The 27,940-nt window shown below is 36.0% G+C and overlaps 2 protein-coding genes across 3 annotated transcripts; one reads left to right on the plus strand and one right to left on the minus strand.

The window, feature by feature from the left end:
- Positions 1-592: 592 nt before the first annotated feature.
- Positions 593-13,333, plus strand: LOC101247871 (potassium transporter 11-like). Its single transcript, XM_004231536.5, has 8 exons — positions 593-1,873; positions 2,558-2,783; positions 6,034-6,279; positions 9,587-9,637; positions 9,764-10,024; positions 10,152-10,319; positions 11,313-11,567; positions 12,194-13,333. The coding sequence occupies exons 1-8, from the start codon at positions 1,757-1,759 to the stop codon at positions 13,222-13,224; spliced, it is 2,355 nt and encodes a 784-aa protein (XP_004231584.2). The 5' UTR covers positions 593-1,756; the 3' UTR covers positions 13,225-13,333.
- A 627-nt stretch (positions 13,334-13,960) lies between these two features.
- Positions 13,961-24,801, minus strand: LOC101248152 (uncharacterized). Of its 2 annotated transcripts, XM_069293301.1 has the most exons (10): positions 24,445-24,630; positions 23,405-23,487; positions 20,015-23,285; positions 19,823-19,903; positions 18,603-18,755; positions 17,867-18,030; positions 17,617-17,764; positions 15,481-15,603; positions 14,907-14,994; positions 13,961-14,382 (listed from the first exon to the last, which is right to left on the minus strand). In XM_069293301.1, the coding sequence occupies exons 3-10, from the start codon at positions 23,015-23,017 to the stop codon at positions 14,195-14,197; spliced, it is 3,948 nt and encodes a 1,315-aa protein (XP_069149402.1). In that variant the 5' UTR covers positions 23,018-23,285; positions 23,405-23,487; positions 24,445-24,630; the 3' UTR covers positions 13,961-14,194. The 2 variants fall into 2 exon arrangements, with proteins under 2 accessions (XP_069149402.1, XP_069149401.1); XM_069293300.1 differs by lacking the exon at positions 23,405-23,487 and having other exon boundaries at positions 24,445-24,801.
- Between the last annotated feature and the right edge of the window lie 3,139 nt (positions 24,802-27,940).

The following is a 27,940-nucleotide window of genomic DNA, read 5'->3' on the forward strand; positions in this document are numbered from 1 at the left end:
TCACGCGCAATAGTATAATTTTTTCTTTTCTAGCAAAGTCATATGTTAAAATGTTCTAAGTTTAGCTGCAATAATATTTCTAGTTTTTCTTATCATATTCTCTCAGATAGAGTTATTATTTCTATTAAATATATAGAAAAACGATTGCACATTTCTTGTATAAAAATTTAGACAAAATTAATGTTAAAAAATAGGAAAAATTTTAGTTGGGACCAAAAGTGCACCAATATTGCAAACATGAGGGACTATTAATGCTCAATGTGAAAACTCAACGATCACTTTGAGCCTTAACCTTAAGATGAGGGATTATTTTGAGTCTTTCCTCGGGCGTGGACAAGGATATAGGTGAAAAAAATGAAATTTTGAAGTTGAAAATAAAATAAAAATATATTTTTAAAAACAAATTTAAATTTTTTTAGGGGGGTCGCGGGTAGGAGTGGATGGGGTGAAAAAATAAAAAATTGAAATTGAAAATATTTTTTAAAAATAACTTATTTTTTTTGGAGGGGGTGGGCTGATTGGGGGGGGGGGGGGGTTATGGATAGGGGCGGGATGGAGTGAAAAAATAAAATTTGAAATTGATTTTTTTTTTAAAACAACTTAATTTTTTTGGAGGGGTTAGGGGGGATGAGGTGGGGGCGTGGAAAATAAAAATATGATATTGGAAATATTTTAGAAATAAGTTTAAATTTATTTTTTCAAAAGAAATATCATTTGAAGTTGGAGGAAAGTTTTGAAAAATATTTTTTTAATTTTTGAAAGGAAATTATTTTTCTTAATTTTGAGGAAAATAAGTTTATTTAAAAAATATTTTTCAAAACTTTTAACCCAATCAGACATAAAAAATTGAAAAACAATTTGCGAAAAATCTTTTTCTTCATATCAAACACACCTTAAAATATTATAAAAAAAGAAAAGAAAAATATCAATTTTTAAAATAGACTAAAAAAAGAAAACATCACTTTTTTTAAATGAAAGGAAATAATTGCTTAAAAAAATAAAATAAAAATCACTCTTTTTTTAAATGAAGTAAATAATTGGTTAAAAAAACATTTTTTAAGAAACTAAACAAAAAAGAAAAGGAGGGGAGTAATGTATTTGGTTGGTAGAATATTGATTTTGATTCCTTGTATTAATATAGTAAGAAATTAAGCATGGCAGTAACACCATACTAATTTCCAAAACTGCCAGCTTTGCATGAAATCACTCTAATCAAATCTCTCTCACAAACACAGAGCAGTAGTACATAGCAAAGAGATAAAAGAGGAACAAACTTTGAAAAGTGAAAGCGATTTGAGTTGTTTTTTGTTTGTTACTTCTTCTCTGTAAATGGGATAGAAGAGTTTACTGAAGCAGCAACAAACTCTTAACTTCCCTCTTTCTATCTCTCTCTCTCCCCTTTTCCTTTTCAAGAATTGGGGTTTGGCCACTTTCTTCGATCTTTTCAAGAAAAAAAAAAGAACCTTTCTTTAATTTCAGTACACCTTTTGTTTTTGAGGAGAATTGAGTTACTAAAATGAAAGGATTGAAGTTACCAAGTTGGCTTGGTTTCTTATGTGGTTGATATTGATTGACTTGACCCCACTTGAGAATATAAGTTGATTGAGAAAAATTAAAAAAAAATCAAATCTTTTTGGATATATCCACTCTGTTCTTGCACTGTTCCATTTTCAATTTTGGCTTTTGGGGGTTCTTTTTGGCTTGAAACTTTTGGAGGGTTCAAGTTAAGTAGTAATTCTTGGATTTGATCTAAGAGATGGAAATTGATGAAGAGAATAATGAAAATAAAGGAGGGATGTGGGATTTAGAGCAAAAGCTTGATCAGCCTATGGATGAGGAGGCTGGAAGGCTAAGAAATATGTATAGAGAAAAGGTAACATGTACCTTTCTTTTGTGTGCATGAAATTGAGTCCTCAGGAATGGGTTATTGTCAAAGATACCTTTTTTTAAGGGGACCTTTTGCTTTCTGCTTGCTTTGCTTCTTTACTGTTTCTCTTTACTTTTTCCCCCCTTTTATTTTTGGCCAAAGCACTGCTGGATTCATTTGATTAATTTGAACTGTAATATGTTACCACTCAATCAGCTTAAAGATGCTTGGATGGTTTGTTGCCTACTTGATCTTATTGCATGAGTAGTTTCCAGTCTCATAATATATGTATGTAAAGAATTACATGGATCCAGTAAGACATTAATTAGTTCATCTGCCACTGTAGATGATTGGATAGCTATTCTATAGATCTAGAGGGTGATTTTAGGTTGATATCAAATAACATGTGTGTGTATTTATGGAAGTGTACTTATATATAATGTATGGTTATGTAGTTCGTCGTGTATATACTTGTATACTTCATCTTTATGAATGCAGCAGTAATGAACGATCAAAAGCAGATAACTGAAACTGTAAATCATCTGCAAACTTCATACTTGCATTTCTTTGAATGTAATTATGACCCGGTACTTACTTCTAATTTCGTTGATCACAAAGTGAGCAACGTATGGATCATTTTAGTTATGCTCATTGTTTAGCGAGTTGCCTGATTCACGTGTCTTGATTCAGAAATTCTCGACATTGTTGTTATTGCGGCTTGCTTATCAGAGTCTTGGAGTGGTGTATGGAGACCTTGGGACATCTCCTTTATATGTCTACAATAATACATTTCCCCATGGAATTCAGGATCCAGAAGATGTCATTGGAGCACTCTCATTAATTATATACTCTCTTACGCTTATCCCTCTCCTCAAGTATGTTTTCATAGTATGTAGAGCAAATGACAATGGCCAAGGTAAGCTGATTTTGAAGTAAAAGCTACACATCTGATTAATATATTGATACCTTGTATCTGTGAATGCATGTCCTATGATTAGTAAGTGTTCCATGACTGCTTCAAAAGTCAGAGAAGGATGTCTAAATGAAATTATTCTGTGTAGCTGAAAATTCTAACTCTGTACTACTAACATATTCTGGAAATGGCATATATGATGATTTAGCTTGATTGTCCACCTTTCATTGGCTGGATTAAGCTAGTTCTCCTTTCTCTCAGTTTGAAGACCGGTCAATTAGAGAGAACGGAGAACTGCAATTTCTAGGTTACAACTAGGAACCTAGCATTGATAATTAGGGCTAAAATCAATAGGATGTGGGAAAGAGTGTGTGTTGTGTAAGGTGGTGTGAGAGATGGAGAAACTATAGAGCAGTGCAGTTACATCAAGAAACTGATATACCTAATATTCTGGATTTGCTTTCTTCTTGGAGAAAAATGAAATCAATGGTGAGGCTGTAGGTAATGGTAACAACAGCAACAACGTACCCAGTGTAATCCCACAAGTGAAGTCCAGGGAGGGCGGTGTGTACGCAGACCTTACACCTACCTTGTGAAAGTAGAAAGGTTGTTTCCCTAATAAACCCTCAGCTCAAGTAAAACATTTTGAAGCAGGTACGAAAGGGGAATAGAGTATTGAAGAAGCCAAGATGCCGCTGTAGATATGGGAAAGAAAAAAAATTCTGAATGAAATGCATAATGCTGCTGATTCCTCTTAGTTTGACACAGAAGATTCCTTTATTTTCTCTAAGATTTTGCATGTATGCAGCCTATGGTAGGACATCTGTTTTAGAATTTAGATATGACATGGTCTATAAAATTCTCTTTCCTGTGAATTATTTTATATGATTTATTAACAATATGGTTTTAAAATTTGTTTTGATGAGCAAAATGGTCATTGCTCCTTAAGGCAATTTGGGTGATACTTCTCGGTTCCTACTCTCTTTCTTTTTGGTATCCATTGTAATTAAAGTTTCAATACTCTTCCTCTCCCCATTCATTTTTATGTCACCTAAGTTGGTATATGACAACAATTCACCTGCACTTACTGCTTACTTTCAGAAAAACTCCTCTTTTTGCTTCACATAGATAGTAATAGATGGAAGAACTTCTTGAATACTAGAGAATGACTGCTATTCTCATTCCCATCGCCTATATTTTCCAAATCTAGAATAAATGTATACAAAAGAGGATAAATTGTATATTATTTCGCGGAAATAACCCAAAAGAAGACTTCTGATCTTGAGAGAGATTATGCCCTGCAGAAACACACCACATTCTAGGCATGGTTCTAACCTTATTCAACATACAACCACCAGCAACAGCATAGTATCTGTCCATTCTTCTTATCACCATAATCTCGATATTTAATAGCTAAAACCTCATTAAGCAAAGATGTGGCAACACAGTGTTCCTCAAGCAACTCAAACTATTTCTTGCCATCTATCCCAATGTGATGAAAAATATAAAGACAACTTAGAATGAGGCTTAGACTCTTAGCCACTCAATCCTACTTACATGAAACCCTGAGATTTATCTTACACCTCTCAAAATAAGGCAGCACTGCCGAATGCTTAGGAGGTATAATAAGATTCATGACAAGAAATATGACACAAGATTATCTGTTATAGAACTGTAATTAATAAAGAGGATTAGCTCTTGAAAACCTGGTACACCACAGGCCACTTGTTCAGTCGCTGCATCGATTGAAGCACTCAAACTGTTGCAGTCGACTAAGCTCTCTTTGTCGAGAAGGAAAAGACAGTCTAGCATCCCGAAAGCAGTTTGCCCAATTCTTTTGTATTACTAACCAAGCAATCCCAGAGGCCAAGCTGGCACAATTTGGAACACCAGGGATAATGGGCTCTCTACCTTTCTCCACTTAAATAGCAGGCTTTAGTTTGTGATAGATTCATACTCGGGACGTGCGCCTAACCCACACATCATGTTCCGCGCTCTTACTACTGGACCAAGCTTAGTCTAATTGGAGGTAATTTATCACAAGGAATTGTCTCTTGAAGTCCTCTCAAATTAAAATGATAAATGTGAACCAAATATTTTCCCTCTATTTCCATCAAATGATACCTTAAAACTAAAAAGAGTACCATAAGAAACCATACCTCCTAGCAATATGTAGTCTTTGATCTGTCTATCGTTATCCATTATCCCGACCCGGATCCTCCATTAGACAATACTAAGAAACCATGCCTCCTCTAAGTAGCTCATAATGCTATAAGGACAGAGTGTAACAATATGAAATCGACAGATGAGAAATTCTCCAATCAAAATTGATGCCTTTGCTTAATATTATCTAGCTTGACAAGAGGTATCAAATTTTGATTCTTAATATTTATTATATGCCAAAACAACCTTCTTATGTGACTTTCTCATAGATATAATGTTTTGCTGAATATTAATACTTTTTTATATGCAGTGTTTTGTTTAAAAATTGAGGCTAGTTGTTCACTGCAACAAACCGATTCTCTAATTTTGATGATATTTTTCTTGATAAAGGTAAAGTTGTATTCCTCAGCAATGAGGGTATGCTGACAACCATCAAAAAGATTTACATCAGTGACCCAAAAAAGACCCACTCAAGAAAGCTGCTAGTAAACTTAAAAAGAAAAGAAAAAGTTTAAAATTTGTCCCGCATCCTCTATACCCTCCTCTTTACAGCAATAAAAGAAAGTCTTCATACAACACCATTTGATCTATTGACTGATTCTGCAGTATTTTCCATACACCTCTTGTTTCTTTCTCTCTAAATAGTCCACCATATACAAGGGTATCGTGTTCCACCATTTCTCCTGGCTCTTACTCCTCCATCTTCTCACCCAGCAATTAAGAAGGTCTGCAGTGTGTTCTGCTTAGAAAAATGGCAGAACTTCACTAAGTAAAATTGAACTTATTTTAAAATCAACTGATATGACTTTGTAGTGGTCATCCATCAAATTTTGTCATATTAGGTTAAGGTAGTTGCTGTTTGTTTCTTTATGTTTTTCTGAATTTTGAATTATTGTGCAACTATATTGAATCACGAGATACATTTTCTGATAATTACTTGGTACCTTGTCAGTTTGATGTAATTGTAACTTCTCTCTGCCAGAATCTTCAGCTATAAGTTCCTACTGCAAGAATTAGATAAATAAAAGAAGCACCAATATAAGTATTCTATGATGCACTAGGGTGGAAGAACTGAATTTACCATTTTCAGGTGGGACTTTTGCTCTTTATTCATTACTCTGTCGACAAGCTAAGATAAATACAATTCCAAACCAACACCGAACTGATGAGGAGCTGACAACTTATAGCCGTAGCACATTCCATGAGCATTCATTTGCTGCGAAAACAAAAAGATGGTTGGAGGCATATCCGTATAGGAAGAACGCACTTCTTATTCTTGTAGTTGTTGGCACCTGCATGGTAATTGGTGATGGAATTCTCACTCCTGCCATATCAGGTACACTAGTTTGAAGTTCATCTTGTACTTGTCAGCTGTTACTGACTAGGTTGACGTTCATCACTTATTATATAGTGAAGCACTCTACCTGATAATATTTTCCTTGAAAACCAATCTTATCAACCGGTATAGATAAAATTCGATGATTAGAAACGCCACTTCAATACATTTCTAGTATAGTGTACCTGCTGACAGTTTTATTGTACTTAGCTTATATTGCTGACTACTTGTTGAACTTGTATTTAGTGATTAGAGTAGGAAATAAAGACAACATGCATCCATCACAAATAGTACTTGAGTTGCACTCGATAAAATCCACTATAGCTAGCATTCGTTTCTTGTACCTAGTCCTTGTACATCCAAACTCACCAATCGATGGTAGAAATGCCATTTAAGTTGTCAAGAATATACATTGTCTGCTTCACCATATTTAATTTCTTTTCATGCTTCTAAACCCACAAATTGATAAGGAAATTGTCAATTGAAGCTTGGCAACATCTGATATTGATTGACGATTATCTCTACCTTCCTTGGTGGGGATTCCACTTTTGTAACAAGTTACTTGATATTACTAAGATTCTGCTTTGGCGAAAGCTACATGTTGCTTTTAACCAACAATCTTAACCAATAAAACACCATGCTTGGCCAACACATAGTATTATATACTTCTGCGCTCCTCTTGATGAAAGTCATGAGAGGCGAGGATTAAAGATTTGCTAACATGATTAGAATTATCTTGGCTACAAGATCGCGACTTAGTAAGAGACAGACAGTACACCATAAAAGAGGTTGGGCTCTAACTTGATTAGTATCGGCCTACTTTGCTTGTTTTTATTGATACATGAGGATATTCCCTGTCAAGTCAACCTCTTTCAAAGCCAAGCTCCCCTAGTTTATTTCATGAACAAAGTGAGCATCTCACCAATAGTTTCCAGCTCAAAGGCAAGTTGGCTGCTGAGACATATATGAAAAGCCAATTCTACATCATTGTAACGTGATTCCTAAAGGTGAACCCTATGAATTCTAGAGGGGATCCTGGTGCATGGATTATCATTTAGTCCTATGTGCCACTTAGTTCGCGCTCTTTTTGGTGTTTTTTTGAGTTCTGACGTTTCGTCATCTATTTTAGTTTTTCAGCTTGCCCCATCAAAGCCGACCTGATGCTTTTTCTTGGGTCAATCATGACTTGAATTGGAGATTTCTTCCTACTCTGATATCATACTGACTTGTGTGATTGACTTCATGCTTACATTTTAGAGATAATATTCTTATTTATTTTTAGTTGTTCAACACTTCTTACTCTTGTTTTAGTAAATAAGTTTGCGTAAAAAACTTACTCTCCTTCCCAGAAAGAATAACACATTCGAACGGTTAAAGCATTTGATTTCTTGTAAATCTGGACATTGATGATTGGTCCCTCAAGCTTCTTTGAAATAGTTGACATATTTAGGAAGTACATGAAAGTTATTACTCCCTCCGTTTAAAAAAGAATGACCTCCTTTCCATTTTAGTCGGTTTAAAAAAGAATGACCTCTTTCTTTTTTTTGTAACATTTTAATATCAGCTTTCCACGTGGCATGTTTAAGCCACAAGATCAAAGGGCAGTTTTGTACATTTGACCTAACTTTATTTAGGACCACAAAATTTAAAAGTCTCCTTTATATTCTTAAACTCCATGCCAAATCAAACCAGGTCATTCTTTGTGAAACAAAGGAAGTATATATATCATGTTGACGCTTGAAAATATTTTAGACCTATGCTGTGAAAGGTCCCTTCATGACAATGTTTGACTGGACAGGGAATTTACGAGAAAACAAAATTTTTTGAAACTTGTGGTCTTAAGTGTTCCATGAGATTTACCAGATTTTCATGGTGGTTAAAGTAGGCCATTAAGGGTAAATAGTGAAGTCAAATGTTAATTTGTTTCCAAAGAAAATAAATGTTATATTGTTTTTGGAACAGATTGATTGAAAATAGTGCCAAAAAATGGAACAGAGGAAGCAATAATCAAAGAAGCAATTGTGTGATTCTCTAAATAGTAATAGTGTCATATGGAGTGGGACAGTGAATCTATATATGGTTGTTTTCTTTTCTATAAATCTTAATTTGAAGTTGTTATAGTAGAAAATCCAAAGTTAAAAGGAGGACTTTTTGTGGGAAGTGATTCTTGCTAGCATGGATGCCGAGGGCATGATAGGTTTTGAGGCATGTTGTAATCTCATAAAGGGCAGGAGTGTGGAAGGATATAATGATTTGGATTGAAGTATTTTTAAATCATCAGGCTCCCAGTTGATAATGATTAACACATCTGATTCTGGCTCACAGTATTTGTAGAGGCTAATCCGTGAAGAGAGAATTCCCAGCTTGTTCTCTTCATTGTCAATAAGCATGTCACGATAGCTAAAATACTCAGAAAGAACAAATACCAAAGTGTCCTAGGAAGTATCGTTGAGAAGATCTATCTAGGATTAGGAATGAGATGAGTTCAAGGATTTCCTGACAAAGATCTATGGCCATCAGAGCTCATAGAGGAACAGAATGATGTTGAAAAGGTATAGTACAGATACTTATGGAGGGAATGAGGCTTGGATGGAAGTAAGTTTGGTAGAGAAAAACATCTAAGAAGGTGATGATTTTTTCATGGTATCTACATGGAATGCTTTGTTAAGGGCTTTTTAAAGTTTATTAGGTAATTTTCTTAAAAGCAGATTAGTAAGAGGAGAGATGATGTTTGTTAAGTTGGTGTCGCATGTGTTAGTCACAATGGGAAGAGATGGACCACCTAGTACTGCATTATAATTTTATTTCTGATTATGGACCTTCGTTTACTTTTATTTTATATAGCTTAGGTTCTCTCAAACAGTGGTGAAATGCTATGGCAAGTACGTGCATTAAGAAACAAAAGCAGCCTTTGTTGTCTGCTTTTGAGATCTTTTACTTCATTTGTATTTTGGTGTAATGAAAGGAATTCTTTTTTATCAAATAGTTTAGTATAGGTTTTTACTTGTTAGGGAATGTGTGTGTGTGTATATATATATAAGAACTTATTGCACTTCTATTTTATTTAGTATGATGATAATATGATATGAGCTTAATGAAGAAATGGGGATTCATATAGTGATCCCAACTTGTTTGGGACCGAGGCATAGTTGTTGTCGTTGTCAAATTAGCAGATGAAAATTTGGAACTTCATGTCATGATTTGGAACTTGTTTTGGTGTTATAATCAACCAAAAGATTTTTTATTTATCAAAGAGAAGTATACTTATATTTTCCAAGAAAGTACTTATGCAGAATATTTTTCTCAGTTCTTTCAGCTTCTGGTGGGATCAAGGTGGACCATCCAAAGATGAGTAATGGTATTAATTTACCTTCCAAATACCTTTCTTTGATGTGTTTGTTTATTACAGCTTGTTTACTTGCATCTCTTTCAGTTATTTATGACACACTCACAAAGATATTCATTATTCTGCTTGATGATGCAGATGTAGTAGTGGTTGTTGCTGTCATTATATTAGTTGGTTTGTTTAGCTTACAGCATTATGGCACAGACAGAGTGGGTTGGCTGTTTGCCCCAATTGTGCTGCTTTGGTTTCTCTTAGTAGGAGGTATTGGTATCTATAACATCTGGAAATATGATAGCTCTGTTTTGCGGGCTTTTTCTCCTGTCTACATATATCGGTATTTTAAAAGGGGAAAAAGAGATGGTTGGACATCACTGGGAGGTATCATGCTCAGCATTACAGGTTTTTTCCACATGCCCTTTTCCCTCTTTTCAAACACCTTTTTTTTTTGTTATTTGTCAATAGTTATTACAGCACCAAGGTTATGAGTGTGTGCTCCTACTTATAATTGCTTGGCTGGCAATTTCAGGAACAGAAGCACTTTTTGCTGATCTTGCTCATTTTCCAGTGTCAGCAATACAGCTTGCTTTCACGGTCATTGTTTTCCCTTGCCTTCTTTTAGCTTATTCTGGACAAGCAGCTTACCTCATGCAGAATACGGATCACGTTGTTGATGCATTCTATCGATCTATTCCAGGTATTTCTCGCTCTTGAACTTTGATAATGTCAAAAGTGATGTTTTTTTCTCAGTGGTGATAAAACAGATTAACATAGTGTGGACCTAAAAGGTCGTAATATCGATAGAGCTCTGACCTCTGAGTGAAAGATTGGAGTATCTTTGGCAAAGTGCACATTCAGTACACAGAAAAATAGCCTTTACCACTTTACCTAATCATTGAGTTAGAGAAACTACTCATTGGAGAGGATATATAAGAGAAACTAAGTGTGGGGTAACCAGTGAGATGTCATGAAGGACTTGTCGCGAGCAAGGTTGTGGCTGAAGAGTAGTGATAGAGGAGAATCCGAGACTTTGTTTGCCAATAGAGACGTACCCAATTTCTTTTAAATGATTTTTCACAAATCCAAATTTCTTAAATCAAGCATCACTTACCTATTGAATTTTTTCTTTTTTTTTGGAAAAAGCCACTTACCTATTGAAGCTAAAGAGTACACTTATCTCTGGTAACGGAAACATCCCTTTTTTCTTCTTAGTGATTATCAGACACAAATGATTTCTTTTCTATGTAACAAGACTTGAATGCTATGAGAAGGCTGGTCCACTGTATCCTATTCATTGTCACCAACATTTAACAAGCTATAAGGATTCATTTTCCATGTATTGGGTAGGACAGGATCTCTGAATATGGGGTGGGAGGTTGTGGCTTGGAAACATGTTCATAAATTCCTAAATATTCTGATCATGTAACGTTGATATTGTTTGCACATTTACTATGTTAATAATACAAACTGAGCCTATTTTATTTTCAAGTAATTCTAAAAAGGACTAATCAGGTTATATATCATGTCATAGTGTAAAGTCTCTGTGGATACCATTTTCCGCCTACCTTTGAAGAAAAAAGAGGGAAAACAAAGTAGAATTATCAAGGAAGATATGGTAGTATTAAAAGGTTACTAAATATACTAGTTATAATGTATCTGGCCAGAAATAATCGTTTTTTTTTTAATGCAGAAAGCATATACTGGCCAGTTTTTGTCATTGCAACTTTAGCTGCTATTGTTGCCAGTCAGGCTACCATATCTGCAACTTTTTCAATAATCAAGCAAGCTCTAGCACTTGGCTGTTTCCCAAGAGTAAAGGTTGTGCATACATCAAAGAAGTTCTTGGGGCAGATATATATTCCTGATATTAATTGGATTCTTATGGTTCTTTGCATTGCCGTTACTGCTGGATTTAAAAATCAAAGCCAAATAGGCAATGCTTACGGTGAGTTTGTGCCTTACATCTAATATTTCTTGATTCCTTTGGCATTTTAAACATGCAAAGACAGATTTCAGTCTTGATAAGATTAAATTTCTGAGGGGACACTGGTTGACTGATAAATATATTTCTGTTTGTTGTCTTCCTTTATGTATGGTCCTAATTAGGGGTTCATATCTTTTTTGGTGATAGAGTTACATGCACTCGAGCTGATGCATGTTGATTTCCTATCTCTATGATGTACTGAATCAGGTCATTGTAGGTTATTGTAGTTCTCTTTGGTGCTTTCGCTGACATGTATGCAAAATTCACAATTTTGCTGATGACGTGAAGTCTAGATTTCAACAATTATAATGTAGTTTAATATTAGCCGCGAGCTAATCAGCCGTCTATGGTTTAGGTTTCTTTCCTTTTCATTTGGAGGAGAGAAAGATAAGGTGTGTCTAGTGGTTCAACAATAAAATGGAAGTGGCACATCAGTTTAAAGTTATCCCAAAAAAATCAATCCAGAAGATGTGTCCATCTTTTCATATTAATAATCCCTGTTCTGAAGTCTTGCAATTGATTTCTTATTACTGTTGACAACAGCCTTTCCTTGAAACTCACTTGTTGACATGTCATTTGTTGAACAGGAACAGCAGTGGTGATAGTCATGCTGGTGACGACATTGCTCATGACTTTGATAATGTTACTAGTATGGCACTGCCATTGGGTTGTTGTCCTTATCTTCACTGTCTTATCTCTGGTGGTTGAATGTACCTACTTCTCAGCAGTACTTTTTAAGCTTGACCAGGGTGGTTGGGTTCCCCTCGTGATTGCTGCAGCTTTTCTTGTCATCATGTATGTATGGCATTATGGAACAGTGAAACGCTATGAATTTGAGATGCACAGCAAGGTATCTATGGCATGGATTCTGGGGCTTGGCCCCAGTTTAGGATTGGTACGTGTGCCAGGAATTGGACTCGTGTACACCGAGCTAGCTAGTGGAGTGCCTCACATCTTTTCTCACTTCATTACCAACCTACCTGCTATACACTCAGTTGTGGTATTTGTGTGTGTAAAGTACCTTCCTGTTTATACAGTTCCAGAAGATGAAAGATTCCTTGTGAAACGGATAGGACCCAAGAATTATCACATGTTCCGATGTGTTGCTAGGTATGGTTACAAAGACCTCCATAAGAAGGATGATGACTTTGAGAAAAAGCTTTTCGATAATCTCTTTATGTTTGTCCGGCTGGATTCGATGATGGATGGCTGCTCGGACTCTGATGAATACAGCTTATATGGACAGCAAACACAACATTCAAGAGATTATAATGGGAACTCATCAACTGCAAATATTGAACTCAGTTATTCATCAATGGACTCGATAGCCCCCGCCAAATGTCATCCTCAGGGAAACAGCACAATCACATCATCAGGCCACGAGAGCAGCCAGACCGAAGTAGATGAACTGGAATTCTTAAACAGTTGTAGAGATGCTGGGGTTGTACACATACTTGGGAACACTGTAATTAGAGCAAGAAGGGAATCCAGGATTTATAAGAAACTTGCTATAGACTATATATATGCATTCCTTAGGAAAATATGCAGGGAAAATAGTGTCATCTTCAATGTACCCCATGAGAGCCTCTTGAATGTTGGACAGATTTTCTATGTGTAAATAAATATTATGGATTTTCTTCAGTGTCTCAGCTCATGTATTATATAACTTTTGGATAATAGCAGTGCTCCTGTTTTGATAAGATGAATGCACATAATTATTTGTACAACTGCTCGTTCTTGCATACTGCATAGAAGAATACAACTGTAGCAAAAATCGGAATGTTAGTAGTAGGTGGCAATCCCTCAGTTCTGAGTAGGCGGCACCATTCTGTTTTGGTTAATTCGCCTTCAAAAACTTGTATATTCTGTTTTGGTTAATTCGCCTTCAAAAACTTGTATAGTAGATTATCATATTGCTGACTTTGAAAATACTATAATATGATTGCCTCATGTAGATGTCCATTTGCATTGTGAAGTAGTGAACTAAACAAACTTTCAAATTTGGCCCCTAACTTATTAGTAAGCACTTCAATTCTAGAGCTCACATCTAGACACTTCAATTCTGAGAGCTCGCATCTAGACACTTGCAGACAATATAAGGAATGCAACTGTTCGAGTACACAGTGTGCATACGAGTGTTTACTTATCAACTATATATAATATGTCTTGCTTCTATACAAGAAAGATGATACAATAAATATACTTCAGCACGCCTGTAATTTATTCACTTTGTTCCCCTCTAAGCTAATGAAGAAAAAGTGAGGAGATGATCTATTTACTCCTTTCCGTTTCTGAGTTATTTTAGAAGGAGCAACTTTTTTTTTATCTCATCTCCTCAGCTAACTCCAAATAAAGACAGGTAATAGTTATAATTATTAATATCACCAAGAATATTACATTTCGATTTATCACAGATACAAAATGATGTTTTACATATATAAAAAGTTTTTCATGTTTCCCATATAATGTTGTTTCAGAATCTAAAGGAGACCAGTCTCCTCTCTCTGAATAATACAGAATAAACAGAGTATACTTGTAAAAGAAACTTTCATGCAGATACCAAGAAAGAAGGGATAGACACCACGCCATCACTTGGCTGGATGAGCGTGTGGTCTTGTTGGACAGGCAGCAGCCATGGTACGTAACCGTCTGGCAATTTCAGTGAAAGATGGGCGGATGGCAGGATCTGGAGCCCAACACTGTTCCATGAGCATTCTCCACTCAGTGTCACAGAAGCTTGGCACAGGCGGTCTCAATGTGTTGTTGACAATACCACCTGCATTAATTTCCAGACTTGATATATTAAATGGCTTACTAAATAAGAGATTAGCCGGAATAGGAACTAGCACTAAAAATAGTTGAACCATGTTGAGCTTCAATATCTTTTACTAATATTGGCACTTACAGAATGCCCTTGCAGATATGGTAAAACATCAATTAACATCTTAGTGGCTTTAGAAAACCCAAAGTTTTTATTAGGAATTTCTAGATATTGATTATTAGTAGAATTTTTTGTAAGAATGTAGAAATTAGTGGGGTATAAAATTGAAGTGCATATATTTGCTAAATATGTCTATACTGCTGTGTTTTCACTTCTAAGTGAAAAAGCAACCTTCTGTTCCTTACTTCTAGAATGGACTCTGAAACTCCTGCCTCATCCTTCATTAAGGCAGCACTTAGAAGGAAATATAGGACATAACAAGCAACTTCTTGTCAGATGTAGACAGCAATGGCAGGCAGCACACACTGCAATGGGCGATATAAAGAGAAAAATGTTGGAAGGGATAGAGTAATATAAACCTATAATTGCTCCATAATGCATATTTGCATAAGGTTCTTCGCCAGTGAGGATTTCCCAGAGCACAATCCCAAAGGAAAAGACGTCGACCTGCAAAGTTCAAAATTTGTTACTATGAATGGCAACTAGGCATCAAGGATTAAAATTGTTTCATGATTTATTCTATCTTAAATATAGAACTCACGCTGATGAAGTTACAGTGGAACAACATTTCAAAGGGAAGATAGAAGTGTTGCGAGAAAATGCAGAAGCTATTGTACACAAAAGTTTAGGCGCAAAACTAATGAACAGGAGAGACCACATAATGCACAAAAGTTTTGTACTTGTAGATATTTGAAGCCAGACCTTTTTTAGGGTGCTGATAAATGTTAAGTCCATTTCCAAAACAAAAAGAGAGACCACATAATTCATTGGATTCTTGAAGTTGGCAAGCATTTTATAACAGCATGTTGAGTTAAAAAGCATTAAGCACCAACATCCCCCACATGAAGTGAAAAAAAATGACGTCTAAAATAGACTATAAGTTCAGCGTTCACATTTGAAGTTTTAAACGTAAAAGAGGAATTGAAAGCTTACCTTCTCGGAAACCTTATTACTTCCACCATTCAATAGCTCTGGAGCCATCCATGGAAGCGTTCCCCTGACACCACCAGTAACCAAGGTATTTCTCTTGATTTTTGACAGCCCAAAATCAGCCACCTACACAACACAATTTCCATCAGTTTTGCACTGATCCCTCTACGGTATCTTTGTTGTTCTTTAGTTGATGAAGATTTAAGGGATTGTTTGGTAGATGTATTAGAAGAAATAATGCATGCATTAGCTTTGTGTATTAGTAGTACCTTGTTTGGTACACTTTTTGAACCTATGTATAGCTAATGATTGCATTAGTTATACATTCTATTGTGTATTGAGTGTATTTTCCTACGAATACATGGAAATTCATGGTATTAGTAATGCAAGAGGGTTCAATGTATGCATTATCATGGTTAAAGACCCAATCGCCCCTCAACTTTTTTTTACATGTTATCACCATACTTGTGGAGGGTATCTTTGTAAATAATTTTTTTTAAAAAACTATACAATACATACTATATTTAATACACCAAACAAAACAACGCATAAGCAATAATGCAAGCACAACTAATTCAAGCATTACTAATACACTCTATTCAACATATTCTTATACATCCTATCAAACGATCCCTAAGGGGTCATTTGGTAGAGTGTATTAAAACGAATAATGCATGCATTAGCCTTGTATATTACTAGTACCTTGTTTGGTACTCTTTTCCAACCTATGTATAACTAATGCTTGCATTAGTTATACACCCTATTATGTATTAAGGTATGTATTGTTAATACCATGGATTTCTATTCTAGGTATTAGCAAGGCAATGGTTTTAATGGATGCATTAATTCAATCAAAGACCCAATTGCCCCTGAATACCTTTATTATAGCTTTTCCATATCTTTGTAAACAATTTTTTTTAATGCAATGCATTCTATAAACAATGCATAAAAATAATCTAATGTATAAGAATCTAGCCAAGGAAGCAGTTTTGATATTGGATAATGTGGCCAAGAGAGGAATCTCTCTATGCAACAGATGTTCCTTTTGTGAGAAGGCTAATGAGACAGTGAGACATCTCTTCTTATATTGCAACTTTATTGGGCAGCTGTGGCAGATTTTCCTTAATCTCATAGGCATAACTTGGTGTACGCCTAGCAAAATTAATGAGACTCTATTCGGTTGGGAGATGACTGGAGTTGGGGCTACAAACAGAGAAAGATGGCAGATGAACCCTGCTAGTATTTGGTGGACTATATGGAGGGAGAGAAACGAGAGATGTTTTGAGAATAGGAACAACGACCTGCAGGAAGTTAAGCTTAAGTGTATTCTATTATTCTGCTTTTGGTGTACAAATGTCTACTCTAATGAACTGAGTCAATCATAGATGTTTTAGGATCCATTTAGATTTGGTTCAGTTTTTTAGATAGATTATACTTCCTTTCTGCTTTTGCAAATATGGTTTTTCAGTACTACCTAAGTACTATGTGAAATACAATGTTACCAGTTCCAAAAAATAATCTATGAATAATTAATGCAAGCATAATTAATGCATGCATTACTGTTGCAATAATTGCTAATACACTATTTAGCATTATTTTTATACACTACCAAACGACCCCCAACTGTCATAATAAACTTGTACCAAGTATGAAGAGGCTGTTTGATGTTCGGGGCTAGGAACTGTTTATGCATTCATTAAGCTAGTAATCCAGAAAAAAGTAAAAAGCCAACCTTAGATCTAGAAAGCATGCACCAATTACAGAAATCACATTATTATTAGGTATTGAGTCCTTCTGTGGTATTCCACCTGTTGCTTGGTTTAGGTCTACATTATTATTAGGCATTATGAATCCTCGTGGGATTTCACAGGGTATGTTGTTGTTGTTGGATGGTTGTATCACCAATCTGGCAATAATAGCTTGGACCATGGCAGGATTAACTGCCTTTTATATGTTTTGGATGTACTGTACTTTCGAAGGGTATTACTAATATATTGGTTAATACGCTGAATATGATCATCAGACTCGTATGCTATAGAAAGAAAAAGCATATTGTCACATTTCAAATCAAAACCAGCACATTCTTGCAAATGCAGAATCCATTGAAAGAACTCAAAGCAGCACATTCTTGAAGGTCACCTTACAAATGGGTCGAGAAGGATCCTTTAAGTTGACAAGCAAATTGTCACATTTCAGATCAAAATGCACAATATTCTTCGAGTGCAAATATTCCATTCCAAATGCAGCATCCATTGCAATTATGAGCCTCTTGCGACGATCAAGGTGTCTGGACAGTTCAAGTAGGGAGGAGAACGTAATAAGTTTTCATGAAAAAAAAGAGAAAACAGAGAGAATATTTTAAGAAGTGTACTATCCAGTATTCCCACACCTGTCCTTGCAAAGTAAAACATGTCTAAGAGAACCATTCACCATGAACTCTGCTACTGTGGCAAGAGTCCCTCCTGGCCCATCTTTCACTACACCATAAAATGCCACCACATTGGGATGATGAAGTTTTGAAAGAATTTCAGCTTCACGCCAAAACTCCACAGTCTGGAAATAGTTCCCAAGTTCTATCACGAAATAGCTAGAGGAAAGAAAGCAGAAACATGACCAATATATGTACTTAAAAGCTCCTACTTACCAGTTAAAAGGTGTACTTTTAACCAACAAAATCTATGAATTCAAAAGCATCTATAAGTTTTTCATTTTACAAAATTCTTAACTGCAATGAAGCTCTCTACCTGACTCTTTTTAAACTGCAACAAAAGCCATTTCAAGTATGTATATAGTAGCTTGGAATAATATCAAGTATCAATTAGGTGTACAATTTACGTTTAATCTCATTAATCAAGAGTCAACATGAAAATACTTCACAGCTTCTACCACGGTATAGACAGTGCAAACAGTATGGTTTTTCTACCAAGGGCAACACAACATTCTTTTTGGGGATTTTTGTTCAACACCAACATTACTGAAGTGTTCGAGTGGTGGATATTTCGGGGATTTTGGGCAAAAGGATTGCCTCGTCATCTCCCAACTAGGAGATGATTGGGCTGATATTTTATAACTATTGACCTTCTTCTAGTTTAATCTTAATAAGTGCAGTTTAAGATGAAACTCACCAATCTCTCCTGCTCTGATGACCGACCTGTGAAACAGCTTTTTTTAATTCTCTTGATGGCAACGTCAGTCCCTCTCCATTTTCCATGATATACGGTCCCAAATGTTCCAGAACCTAATTCCTTTAACTCTTCAAGATCTTCATTACTGATTATCTATAACGGAATGAAAGCAAGTTAACAACAAAGATTGACAGAAAGAATAGCTACAAGTACCTATTTAAGCCCTAACTACTTTTAAAGATGTTTGATTGACTATAATGAATGTACATTAAAAAAAGTGGCTATAATGAGCGTATGAGAATAGACTAATAAAATGTAGGAAACAATCTATATACAAGCCATATGCAGAAACAAAAAGCAGTAAGAATGCCAAGCCCTCTCCTCCCCAACCCCAACCAACCTCCCACAGAACACACAATCAAAACGAGAAAACAATCCGCCACTTCACTGACTCCTTTATTTTCTTGGGATGCTTATGAAGTTTGAAATTTTCTAGGTTTCGTCAACCTTCCATTCAAAGAGACCTCCCGTGTGATAATTACCGATTTTTCGTTCCCCTGTACAGCAATACAACTGATGTGCCTACCATGTTCGTGGTATTTAATAGTGCAAAAGAACGCGGTCCTTCACTTTCCACCTATTTACTGTGGTTCTTTGTTATTTGGAAACCGTCTTAACTACATATACTATTCACTGCCAAAGGCTAATATACTTGCCTCATTAAACCTCTGGTATGTTCGATTCAGTTGAATCATATTTCTACCCCCGAGTAGTTTCTGGTAATATCATAGAACTTTTTTCTTTTTCTTTTTAATTGGATATCATAGACCTTAAAACCAGCATTGTAATAGATCCGCCTTTCCCATGATGTAAAATAATGGAACCTGAAAAAGATTCTGGTCAAAACTACTGGAATATCCCCATGAGTAGTATATCTGATTCAGTTGAAAGACTAAAGAAGGTCAGTCTCGGGAAAAGTGCCTGAGCATTTTTTCAGAAATTTAGCATTAAGAAAGGGTGATGTATTATAAGTAAATAATTAGTGAAGTAGCATCATTCGTCTCCTCTTACTTACTTCCAAGTACTTCTTTCCAAAAGTAGCCTTCTTTCTCTTTCTAATTATCAGGCATCTATTATACCTATATCCAACCACCAATAAAAATACATATTTCACCATGAAACAAAAGATAATAAAAATTACTAGCTAGTGTCCACAGTACCTGCAAAGAGCTGGGATCAAAGTCTCCAAGCGGGAGATTGGTAAGCGGAAAGCCAGCATTCTGAGCTCCTTGGTTCTCATCCTTCATGTTATATAAAAGGATTTACTTCACCATATTAGCATGTTGGAAAATACAACAATTTCAAACTGAAGCAAAATAATGCAGCTAGAAACCTGAACTACTAAAAAATACCTGATAACCCGATTCAGGTACTTTTGAACTCAATTCAACATCATACTGCATACTTTCAACGTCAGTGATTTGAGAAGGGTTGTACCCAGAAGGCAAATCCATGGTGTCTGGGACAACAATTTCAGGAGATGCTTGCTGGAATTCAGCTTCAATATTGAGCTGAGAGTCCATATGATCTATCATTGCTCCATCACCCTTGAAAGGAGGATAGCCATAATCCATAGACACCCCATCATCAACATTTGCACGAGTAGAAGACAAACTAAGATGATCCTGATCCATCAAAGAGACATTTCGTCTATCAAAATCACCTTGAGCTATCTTTTGGAAAAAGGACCAGTTCTTTGGTTCATGGTTCTCCATATTCAAGCTCAGACCAGTTCCATCACTGTACAGTGGGGCAGGTACTGGTGAGGCATCCATAAGCTTGGCTTTGGAAAATATATCAGCGAGAAAATCATGGGGAAAGCGGTCATTAATGTCAAAAAGAATGCTTCCATGCTCAAGTGTACCAACAGTACCAGAGGGTATCCCTGTGGAGACTGCTGCTCCAACCTGACACTCTTTCTCAGCCAAAGAGTTTAGTTGCTCTGCTTCTTCATTTCCCTCGGCTCTATGTGAAGATGCATCGCCCCAATGAAGCTCTGTCTTCCTGGAAGCAGACTCAGCCTGGATATTATTATTTAAGATAGGATCACTTAGTCCAGATTTCACTTTCTCTGCATAAGTTGCAGCTTTCAGCTCAGGCTTATAATTTGCTTCAGAAAGTTCTCCACTAAACTTGGTATCAACTTCTCTGGCACTGACACTTAACCCTTGTGATTCCTGAAGTTTTACCCCTTTATCTGCAGTAGCATGTAGATTAGCAGACAAAGATCTTCCAGAAGGTACAAAATGCTCAGTCTGGGGAGCCACATTCCCATCGTTCAATTTATTAACGGATTCTATGATCTGTTGTGAGCCTTCAGAATATGCATGGGCCATTATGAATTGCGAGGCAGCAGAATCATCAGATTTGGATAAACGATTAAGGCCGGGCTGTTCCCTGGGTATCCATTCAGAGCGAAAAGTTCGTGGAGGAATCGATGGTTGTTCGTAGCTAATGTCATGTGGGTTTGCCCCCGAGTCTCCATAGCCAGAATTTGATATTCTACCAGATCCGGAGAAGCCATCTTCTGTGAACCTATCAAGTTTTTCTTCCTGAACAGCAACAGGAGATGCTGAACTCTGAACTTCTTCCTGACTCTTCTCATTAATTTTAGATTGCATAACATCGTTTCCAACAACTGCCGAAGCAGTGAAATTCGGAACTTCAACTCTAGAAACGTGACTTGAGGCGGAATCATTCAGTGGGTTCGAGGAAACAACTTTTTTGCATTCCAAAGGCCACAATTTTTCAGGCTCATTTATTTTCTGAAAAGAGCTTTCTACCTTTATATTTCCCTCCTCAGGCACTTCCTTCTCTCGAGGTTTTGCTTTACTAAGTTCAAAAATCTCCCGGGGATAGTTATCTCTTTTCAGATTCACTACTGTAGCATGTGATTCTTGGTCATTCATATGTGAGCTCTCGTAAGACTGCTTGGGATCGATGCCTCCTTTCCAGTTCATGTAACCATGACTCGAACTTATAAGAAAGTTATTTGTAAGTTGTGAAGAGTTGGGTAGTTGATAACCATGGTTATACTGCACTTGCTTAGATGGAAGAACCAGGTTTTTGCCACCTACACCTGGAAAGTTGTCAACTGGTATGGAAGAGGGTAAAGGTTGCCATTCAGTGCCACCATGATGTACAGTTTGACCCAAGTATTCTAGTTGATTGGAGTCATGCCCCAAGTTTGACCCAAGTATTCTATGTGATGAAATTGATACCCCTTCATGAGCAGATTGACTTGTTAGAGGCATGCCAATGACTGGATCAGAAGTATCAGCCCCTGCCACATGCCTAGCAACTTGACCATCCTCCCCAGCAATTGTTGCACTCAGAAACTCATCCAGGTTTTTTTCTGAAGTGCTTGCCAGAGCAGTGGAGTTTCTTCTTGAACCAAAGTCCATGTTATTTACAGCAATAACATACTGCATTTCTGGATCTCCTTCAATATTCTCCAAACCAGCCAGAGAATCATCCAAGTCACTGTAAGAAAAGAGAAATGTACGCAATTTTTGTGATCCATCACCTTCTAATACATTAAATTCCTCTATCATATTCTGCAAGTCTTCATCACAAGAAACTGACACTAATGCATCAAGATCCTCACCAGGAAGCTGATATTTTATTGTGTGACAATTGTTAAATAAAGTTAACATCTTTTGCCAGAATTCCTCCCAAGAAACATCATTTCTTAAACGGACGAGGTGCGTATCACCTCCAATATATCTAAGTTTCCCATCACTTGGACGAGGCATAATTCTACCACCAAAACTGCAGAGGAACTTCAACTTTGTTAATGTACTAGATCTAGAAGACATTTGACTTTGAATTCCATGAATGTTGTTATTTCTTGATAAGGCTCTAGTTTCAGTTTGCACAGCTTGATGGTTGCTTATACCTTCATTTACAGAAGTAGACCTCCCGTGATGTTGAACTCGAGTTTTTCCAACTGAGGTGATCATGGCGATATCTGATCCACTTTCAGAACCTGTATGAGATATTCCACTTTTGTCCTTCAGGTCCATACAAGAAGTTGCACCAGCAGTACCCCCTGAAGCATGAGGAATGAGGTTCTGCTTTGGGTTAACTCTTTCGCGCATGAATTCCAGAGCAAACTCCTCGCCAGTCTGAATGGAATAGTTCATTACAGGTCTAGCTCCAACTGGTATAGTGAAATCAGGAGGTCTTATGTCTGTATTGATAGAACTTGATGGATCCTGGAAAAATTTCTGGTTTGAAGAACCAATGACCTCTGCTCTAGTGTCTATAGAACTATAACGAGCTTGTTCAAAGTTATTTTGCTCAAAATCTCTATCCATCTTAGGTTTTACCCCATAAGGAGACTTCAGATCCATGAAACAGCAACCAAGTAGGCACTTTCAATCACACCGGCACACTTCATTCTCAGTAGGATGTTTTAAAAAGAAATGAGTAATAACTGATATTATTTAGATTTTTTAAAGGTGAACATTGATCTAGCAGTTGGGTAGCAGAAGACCCTTGCCAATAGGACAGATGTGCTTTAGCTAATCTCGCTTTAGTAATCCTAACTGAGGACTTCTAATGATTTACCCTGATCTTTCCCTTTTCAGATAACATTTGATCCTCGCAAAGAGCTACAACCTGCACAGTGCACACCAACATTTAGTCAATCATCATTAACCAAAGAAAGTTAAGGTTTGACATGTTACATGTCCTAAGCAAGGTAACATGCATTAATATATCATTCAAAATATAGCTACCTTCCTAAAACTCAACCTCAAGGTCAAAACTTCTTTGCAGTCCGTAACATTGTCATCAAGTAGAGTCACTTCACACAATCCAGCTTGTACCAAGCCAAGATAAAAAAAATACTCTAAGAAATGCATCAAATACAAACCAAGTAGAGAATACATATGAATTACATTCTTAATTGGTGATAAAGAAGGTCAAGATCACATGTTCATTTATGGTCGGTGCAAACATCTTGTACTGGTGAGTTTTTTCCGCCGAAAAATCCTCTCAAACTTTAGTTTTCTTCCAAAAGGAATTATTATTTGCCAATCAAGATCAACTAAATGAAGAGAGTGTCTAACATTGTAAAATAACATATCAGACACTTTTTTGTAAAATAACATATCAGACACCCTTTTTTCTAACAAGCCAGATTTCATGACTCCTAGCAGGACACACTACACTTGATGATCAAGAGAACTCCGGAGAAGATGTTTTAAAGAAAACTCAATCCAATGCAGCCTTTGATTTCCTTGTTTTATTTTCCTCACTCTTTTAACCTCCACAGCAAGTAATTCCATTTTTTTACTACCATTACTAAAGTTTGAACTTATAATCTTTGAATAAACTAAAAAATGAGGTCCCGTAATGTTTTTCTACAATACTGACTCTATAAAATCTTTAGCACAAGATCTACTTCCACCAACACTTTAAGGCTGTTATGAGGTAAGCCAAATTGAAACCTTTACCACCTCAGTTCAACTCAACTGTTTAAGACTTGGCATCACGGTGCGCCTCAAACTCGATAAAACAATTATCAAGCACTTAAATAAGCAAGTCCAAGTAGAGAGGAACAATAATATAATGTTCCTGTAAACGATCTCAACCAGTTCAACATTGACACCGACATAGTCAATCAAATGATCAAATTCCGCAATAAGATACTCAAAAATCAATATTAGATATCCGAAACCCAAATTTTCAGTTGAATCAAGCTAAAATACAAAATAATGCAAAACTTCAAATTTCAAGCCAAAAAGAATATGAAATAAGCGACTAAACAGTTTACCGTAATAGATAGAAGTTGTTATCACAAACAGCTGTTGACCCTAGATTTAATCGGCGGCGGCGGCGAGCGGCGGCGGAAGCAAATCGGCGAACGGAACTGAAAGATATTGAGAGATCTCTGGTGTTTTGCCGTAGTTAAAAAGAGTCAAATGTGGACTTGTTTGTGAAATATGGGGACTAATGAAACAATTTGCATTAAGGCCATTAAGTACGCTTAAAGAATGGTACTTTTTCATTGAGATCTGGTACCTTTTTGGATAAAGTATCCTTTTGTCCCACTCAAATACTTCGGCTGTTTGAGGTTTGGTAGAAATCAATTCTAACGAAAAATCAAATCAAATCAATTAGGTAAGTAACTTTTTTATGGTACTGATTTTATTTTGTTAAAAAATGAAGAAATTATTGAATTGAATCGATCCAACAAATTATATCATTTTTTATAATTAGTTATAGGGATAATGTATAAGTATCCTCACAATGTCAGAGACATACTTATATTATACTAAGGTTTCATTATCCCTCGACTTATTTTATTAATAATTTTCTATCCCTTTTCGGTCTACGTGACACTATCGTGTGGGCCCAACGATGGTTGACTTTTTTCTTCAAGCTATTGTCAACGTAGGTCGAAAAGGGGTATAAAATTACTTATAAAATAAGTTGAGGGGTAATAGGATCTTAGTATAGTATAAGTGTGTCTATGGGATTTCGGACATAAGTTGAGGGGATACTTGTGCATTTTCCCTTATTTATATACTAATAAAATTATTCACGCTTTGCGCGAGACTTTGATACCACGAAATATATATATATAATAATACTTAAAACCTATCAGCTACTAAAACTAAATCACTATATTATCTTATATAAAATATTAATAATGTAATGAAAAATGAAAATTATTACATCTTTATCATTCATCATTAATAACATAAGAATATGAATTTCATTATATGCTGATGAATGCACTATTAAGGTTGATAGGATATCATTTGCAAGAGTGCTAGTTGAAATGGATATGTAGCGAGGGAATTGCCAAAGAAACTCAAAGTGGAGGATCCAAATGGGAGGGCATTCGATCAATATGAGTAGATTCCAGAATATTGTTCTAAGTGTATGCAGTTGAGCACATAAGTGTACTACGAAAGAGGGGAACCAATACAAAGCAATTCCTAAAGTGATGAATAAATGGGTTCCGAAGCAGGATAAAATGGCAGAGGGAACACAAATAATAAATGGAGAAAAGCACAAGGGGAAGAAGAAAGTAAGTGAAGAGTAAGAAGTTTGGCAATAGGTATATCCAAGTGCTAGAGGAGGCTCGAATGTTATGATAATGTATCAAGGCTTAGGATAACAAATGTTTTGGAACATTAAAGAGTATGGAACATGGATCAGCAAGTGCATTGGAGGAAACTGAAATAGGAGTAGACGAGGATGGGGACTTTCAAAAAAGAGTTGCATGAAATTAGACACTTGGAATACAAGAGAAATAAATAAACTTCATAAGCAAAAGGAAATTAAATTGTTTATGAAGGAGAATAAGGTAGACATTATAGTACTATTAGAACATAAAATAAAGGAGCAAAAGCCAGAGAAAATAATACAAAAAATAGCTCAAGGTTGGAAATGGGAAACAAACTATGAACACACTGATAATACAAATATGGCTATTGTGGAATCCTCAGGTGATCGATTATGTGCTTTTGAGCAAATCATATCAATATATACATAGGGGGTAGTAGTGAAAAGGAATAACATGATATTTTGTTTGCTGGTCATTTATGGGTTACATACTATTAATGAGAGGTTAAAGTTATGGGAAGAGCTAGGTAAAATGGTGTCTAGTACGCAAGATTCTTTGATATGTAAGGGGGACTTTAATGCAGTATTAACAGGAGAAGATAAAATATATGGTAAGCCAGTACAGGAGATGGAAATAAAGGATTTTAATGATTTCATGGTTGATGTAGGAATGACAGAATTGAAGGCAATAGGAAGAGGATATACCGGGTCAAATGGGTGTACATGTAGTAAAATTGATCGTGCAATGGTGAATGCTGAATGGATGTTGAATATGAGACAAAGAGAAATTTGTGTAATGCAACCTGACACTTTTGATCATTCTCCACTGAGTATGGAGCTAGACAGTACTAAAGAAGTCAATCAAGAAGCCATTAAATTCTTCAATTGTATGACTAATCATCATGAATTCTTACATAGGGTGAAAGATGCATGGAGCGGTGGACAGAACAGGGATTTGAAGGAAGTATGGCATACACTCAAGAAGGTGAAATAAAACACTAAACACCTCAACAGTAGAGAATTTATTGGGGTTAGAAACAAGGTTCAAGATATTAATGGAAAATTGCATATAATATCGGAGAAAATGAGAGATCCAGCAGAAGTTTGCCATAATAGACAACTGGGAAAAGATTTTCAAGCTCAGCTAGAGAAATGGAGTATGATTGCAAGAGAGCGATATGCAATAGAAATCCAGAATTCAATGGTTGAGGCTAGGTGATGTAAATATTGCATATTTCTATGCACACATGAAGAATAGGGTGGTCCAAAATACTATCACAAGCCTTATGACACCGTATGGTACTATAGTCCAGACACAAGAAGAAATAGAGCTTGAAGTGAGTACATTCTAAAAAATCTTCTTGGGAAGGCTTCTCTGGAGTACCAAGTGTGAATATTGTATTGTAAGAAATGGTAAGTTTCTTAATAGAAAACAACAAATGTTACTAGAAGTTGAGATGACAAGGGAGGAAGTCGAGATGGCACTCAAAGGTATGCAGGATATGAAAGCTCCAGGATTGAGAAAGCCTGGACAGTAATAGGTGAGGATATAGTGAATGCAGTATTAAACTTCTTTGGTACAAGACACATATATGAGACCATTAACTGTAAAGTGGTGACCCTTATTCCAAAGATTGCTAATCCTACTAAGTTCGTGGAGTACATGCCTATCTCATGTTGCATAACTTTATACAAGATCGTTTTCAAAGTAATTACCACAAGGTTGTAGAAGGTGATGAGTTCACTTGTAGATCCAAATCAATTAGATTTTGTATTAGGTAGAGCTATAAATGATAATATTATTCCGAGTCATGAATTAGTAAAGGGGTATAGCAGGAAAATATTTCTAATAGATGTATGATTAAGGTGGATACGAAAAAGACTATAACTCCATTACATGGAGGTTTTTGGAGCAAGTATTATATGAATTGAAAGTTTTCAGAAAGACTGATTAAGTGTATATTGCAATGTGTTACCACTGATACCTGTTCAACTCAGTCAATGGGAAGTATACAAGACCATTCAAAGCTCAAAGAGGGGTCAGAAAAAAGGATTCTTTTATTCCCCTTTCTATTTGTATTGGCAATGGATTATCTCACTGGGAACTTAACAAGTCTACTCTCAAATTATGATTTACATTGTCATCCAAAATGTCTTAAGCAGAGAATTATATAAATGAGTTTGTGTTAATGATT

This window comes from Solanum lycopersicum, chromosome 2 (assembly GCF_036512215.1).
Source record: "Solanum lycopersicum chromosome 2, SLM_r2.1".
In the NCBI taxonomy this organism is placed as follows: domain Eukaryota; kingdom Viridiplantae; phylum Streptophyta; class Magnoliopsida; order Solanales; family Solanaceae; genus Solanum; species Solanum lycopersicum.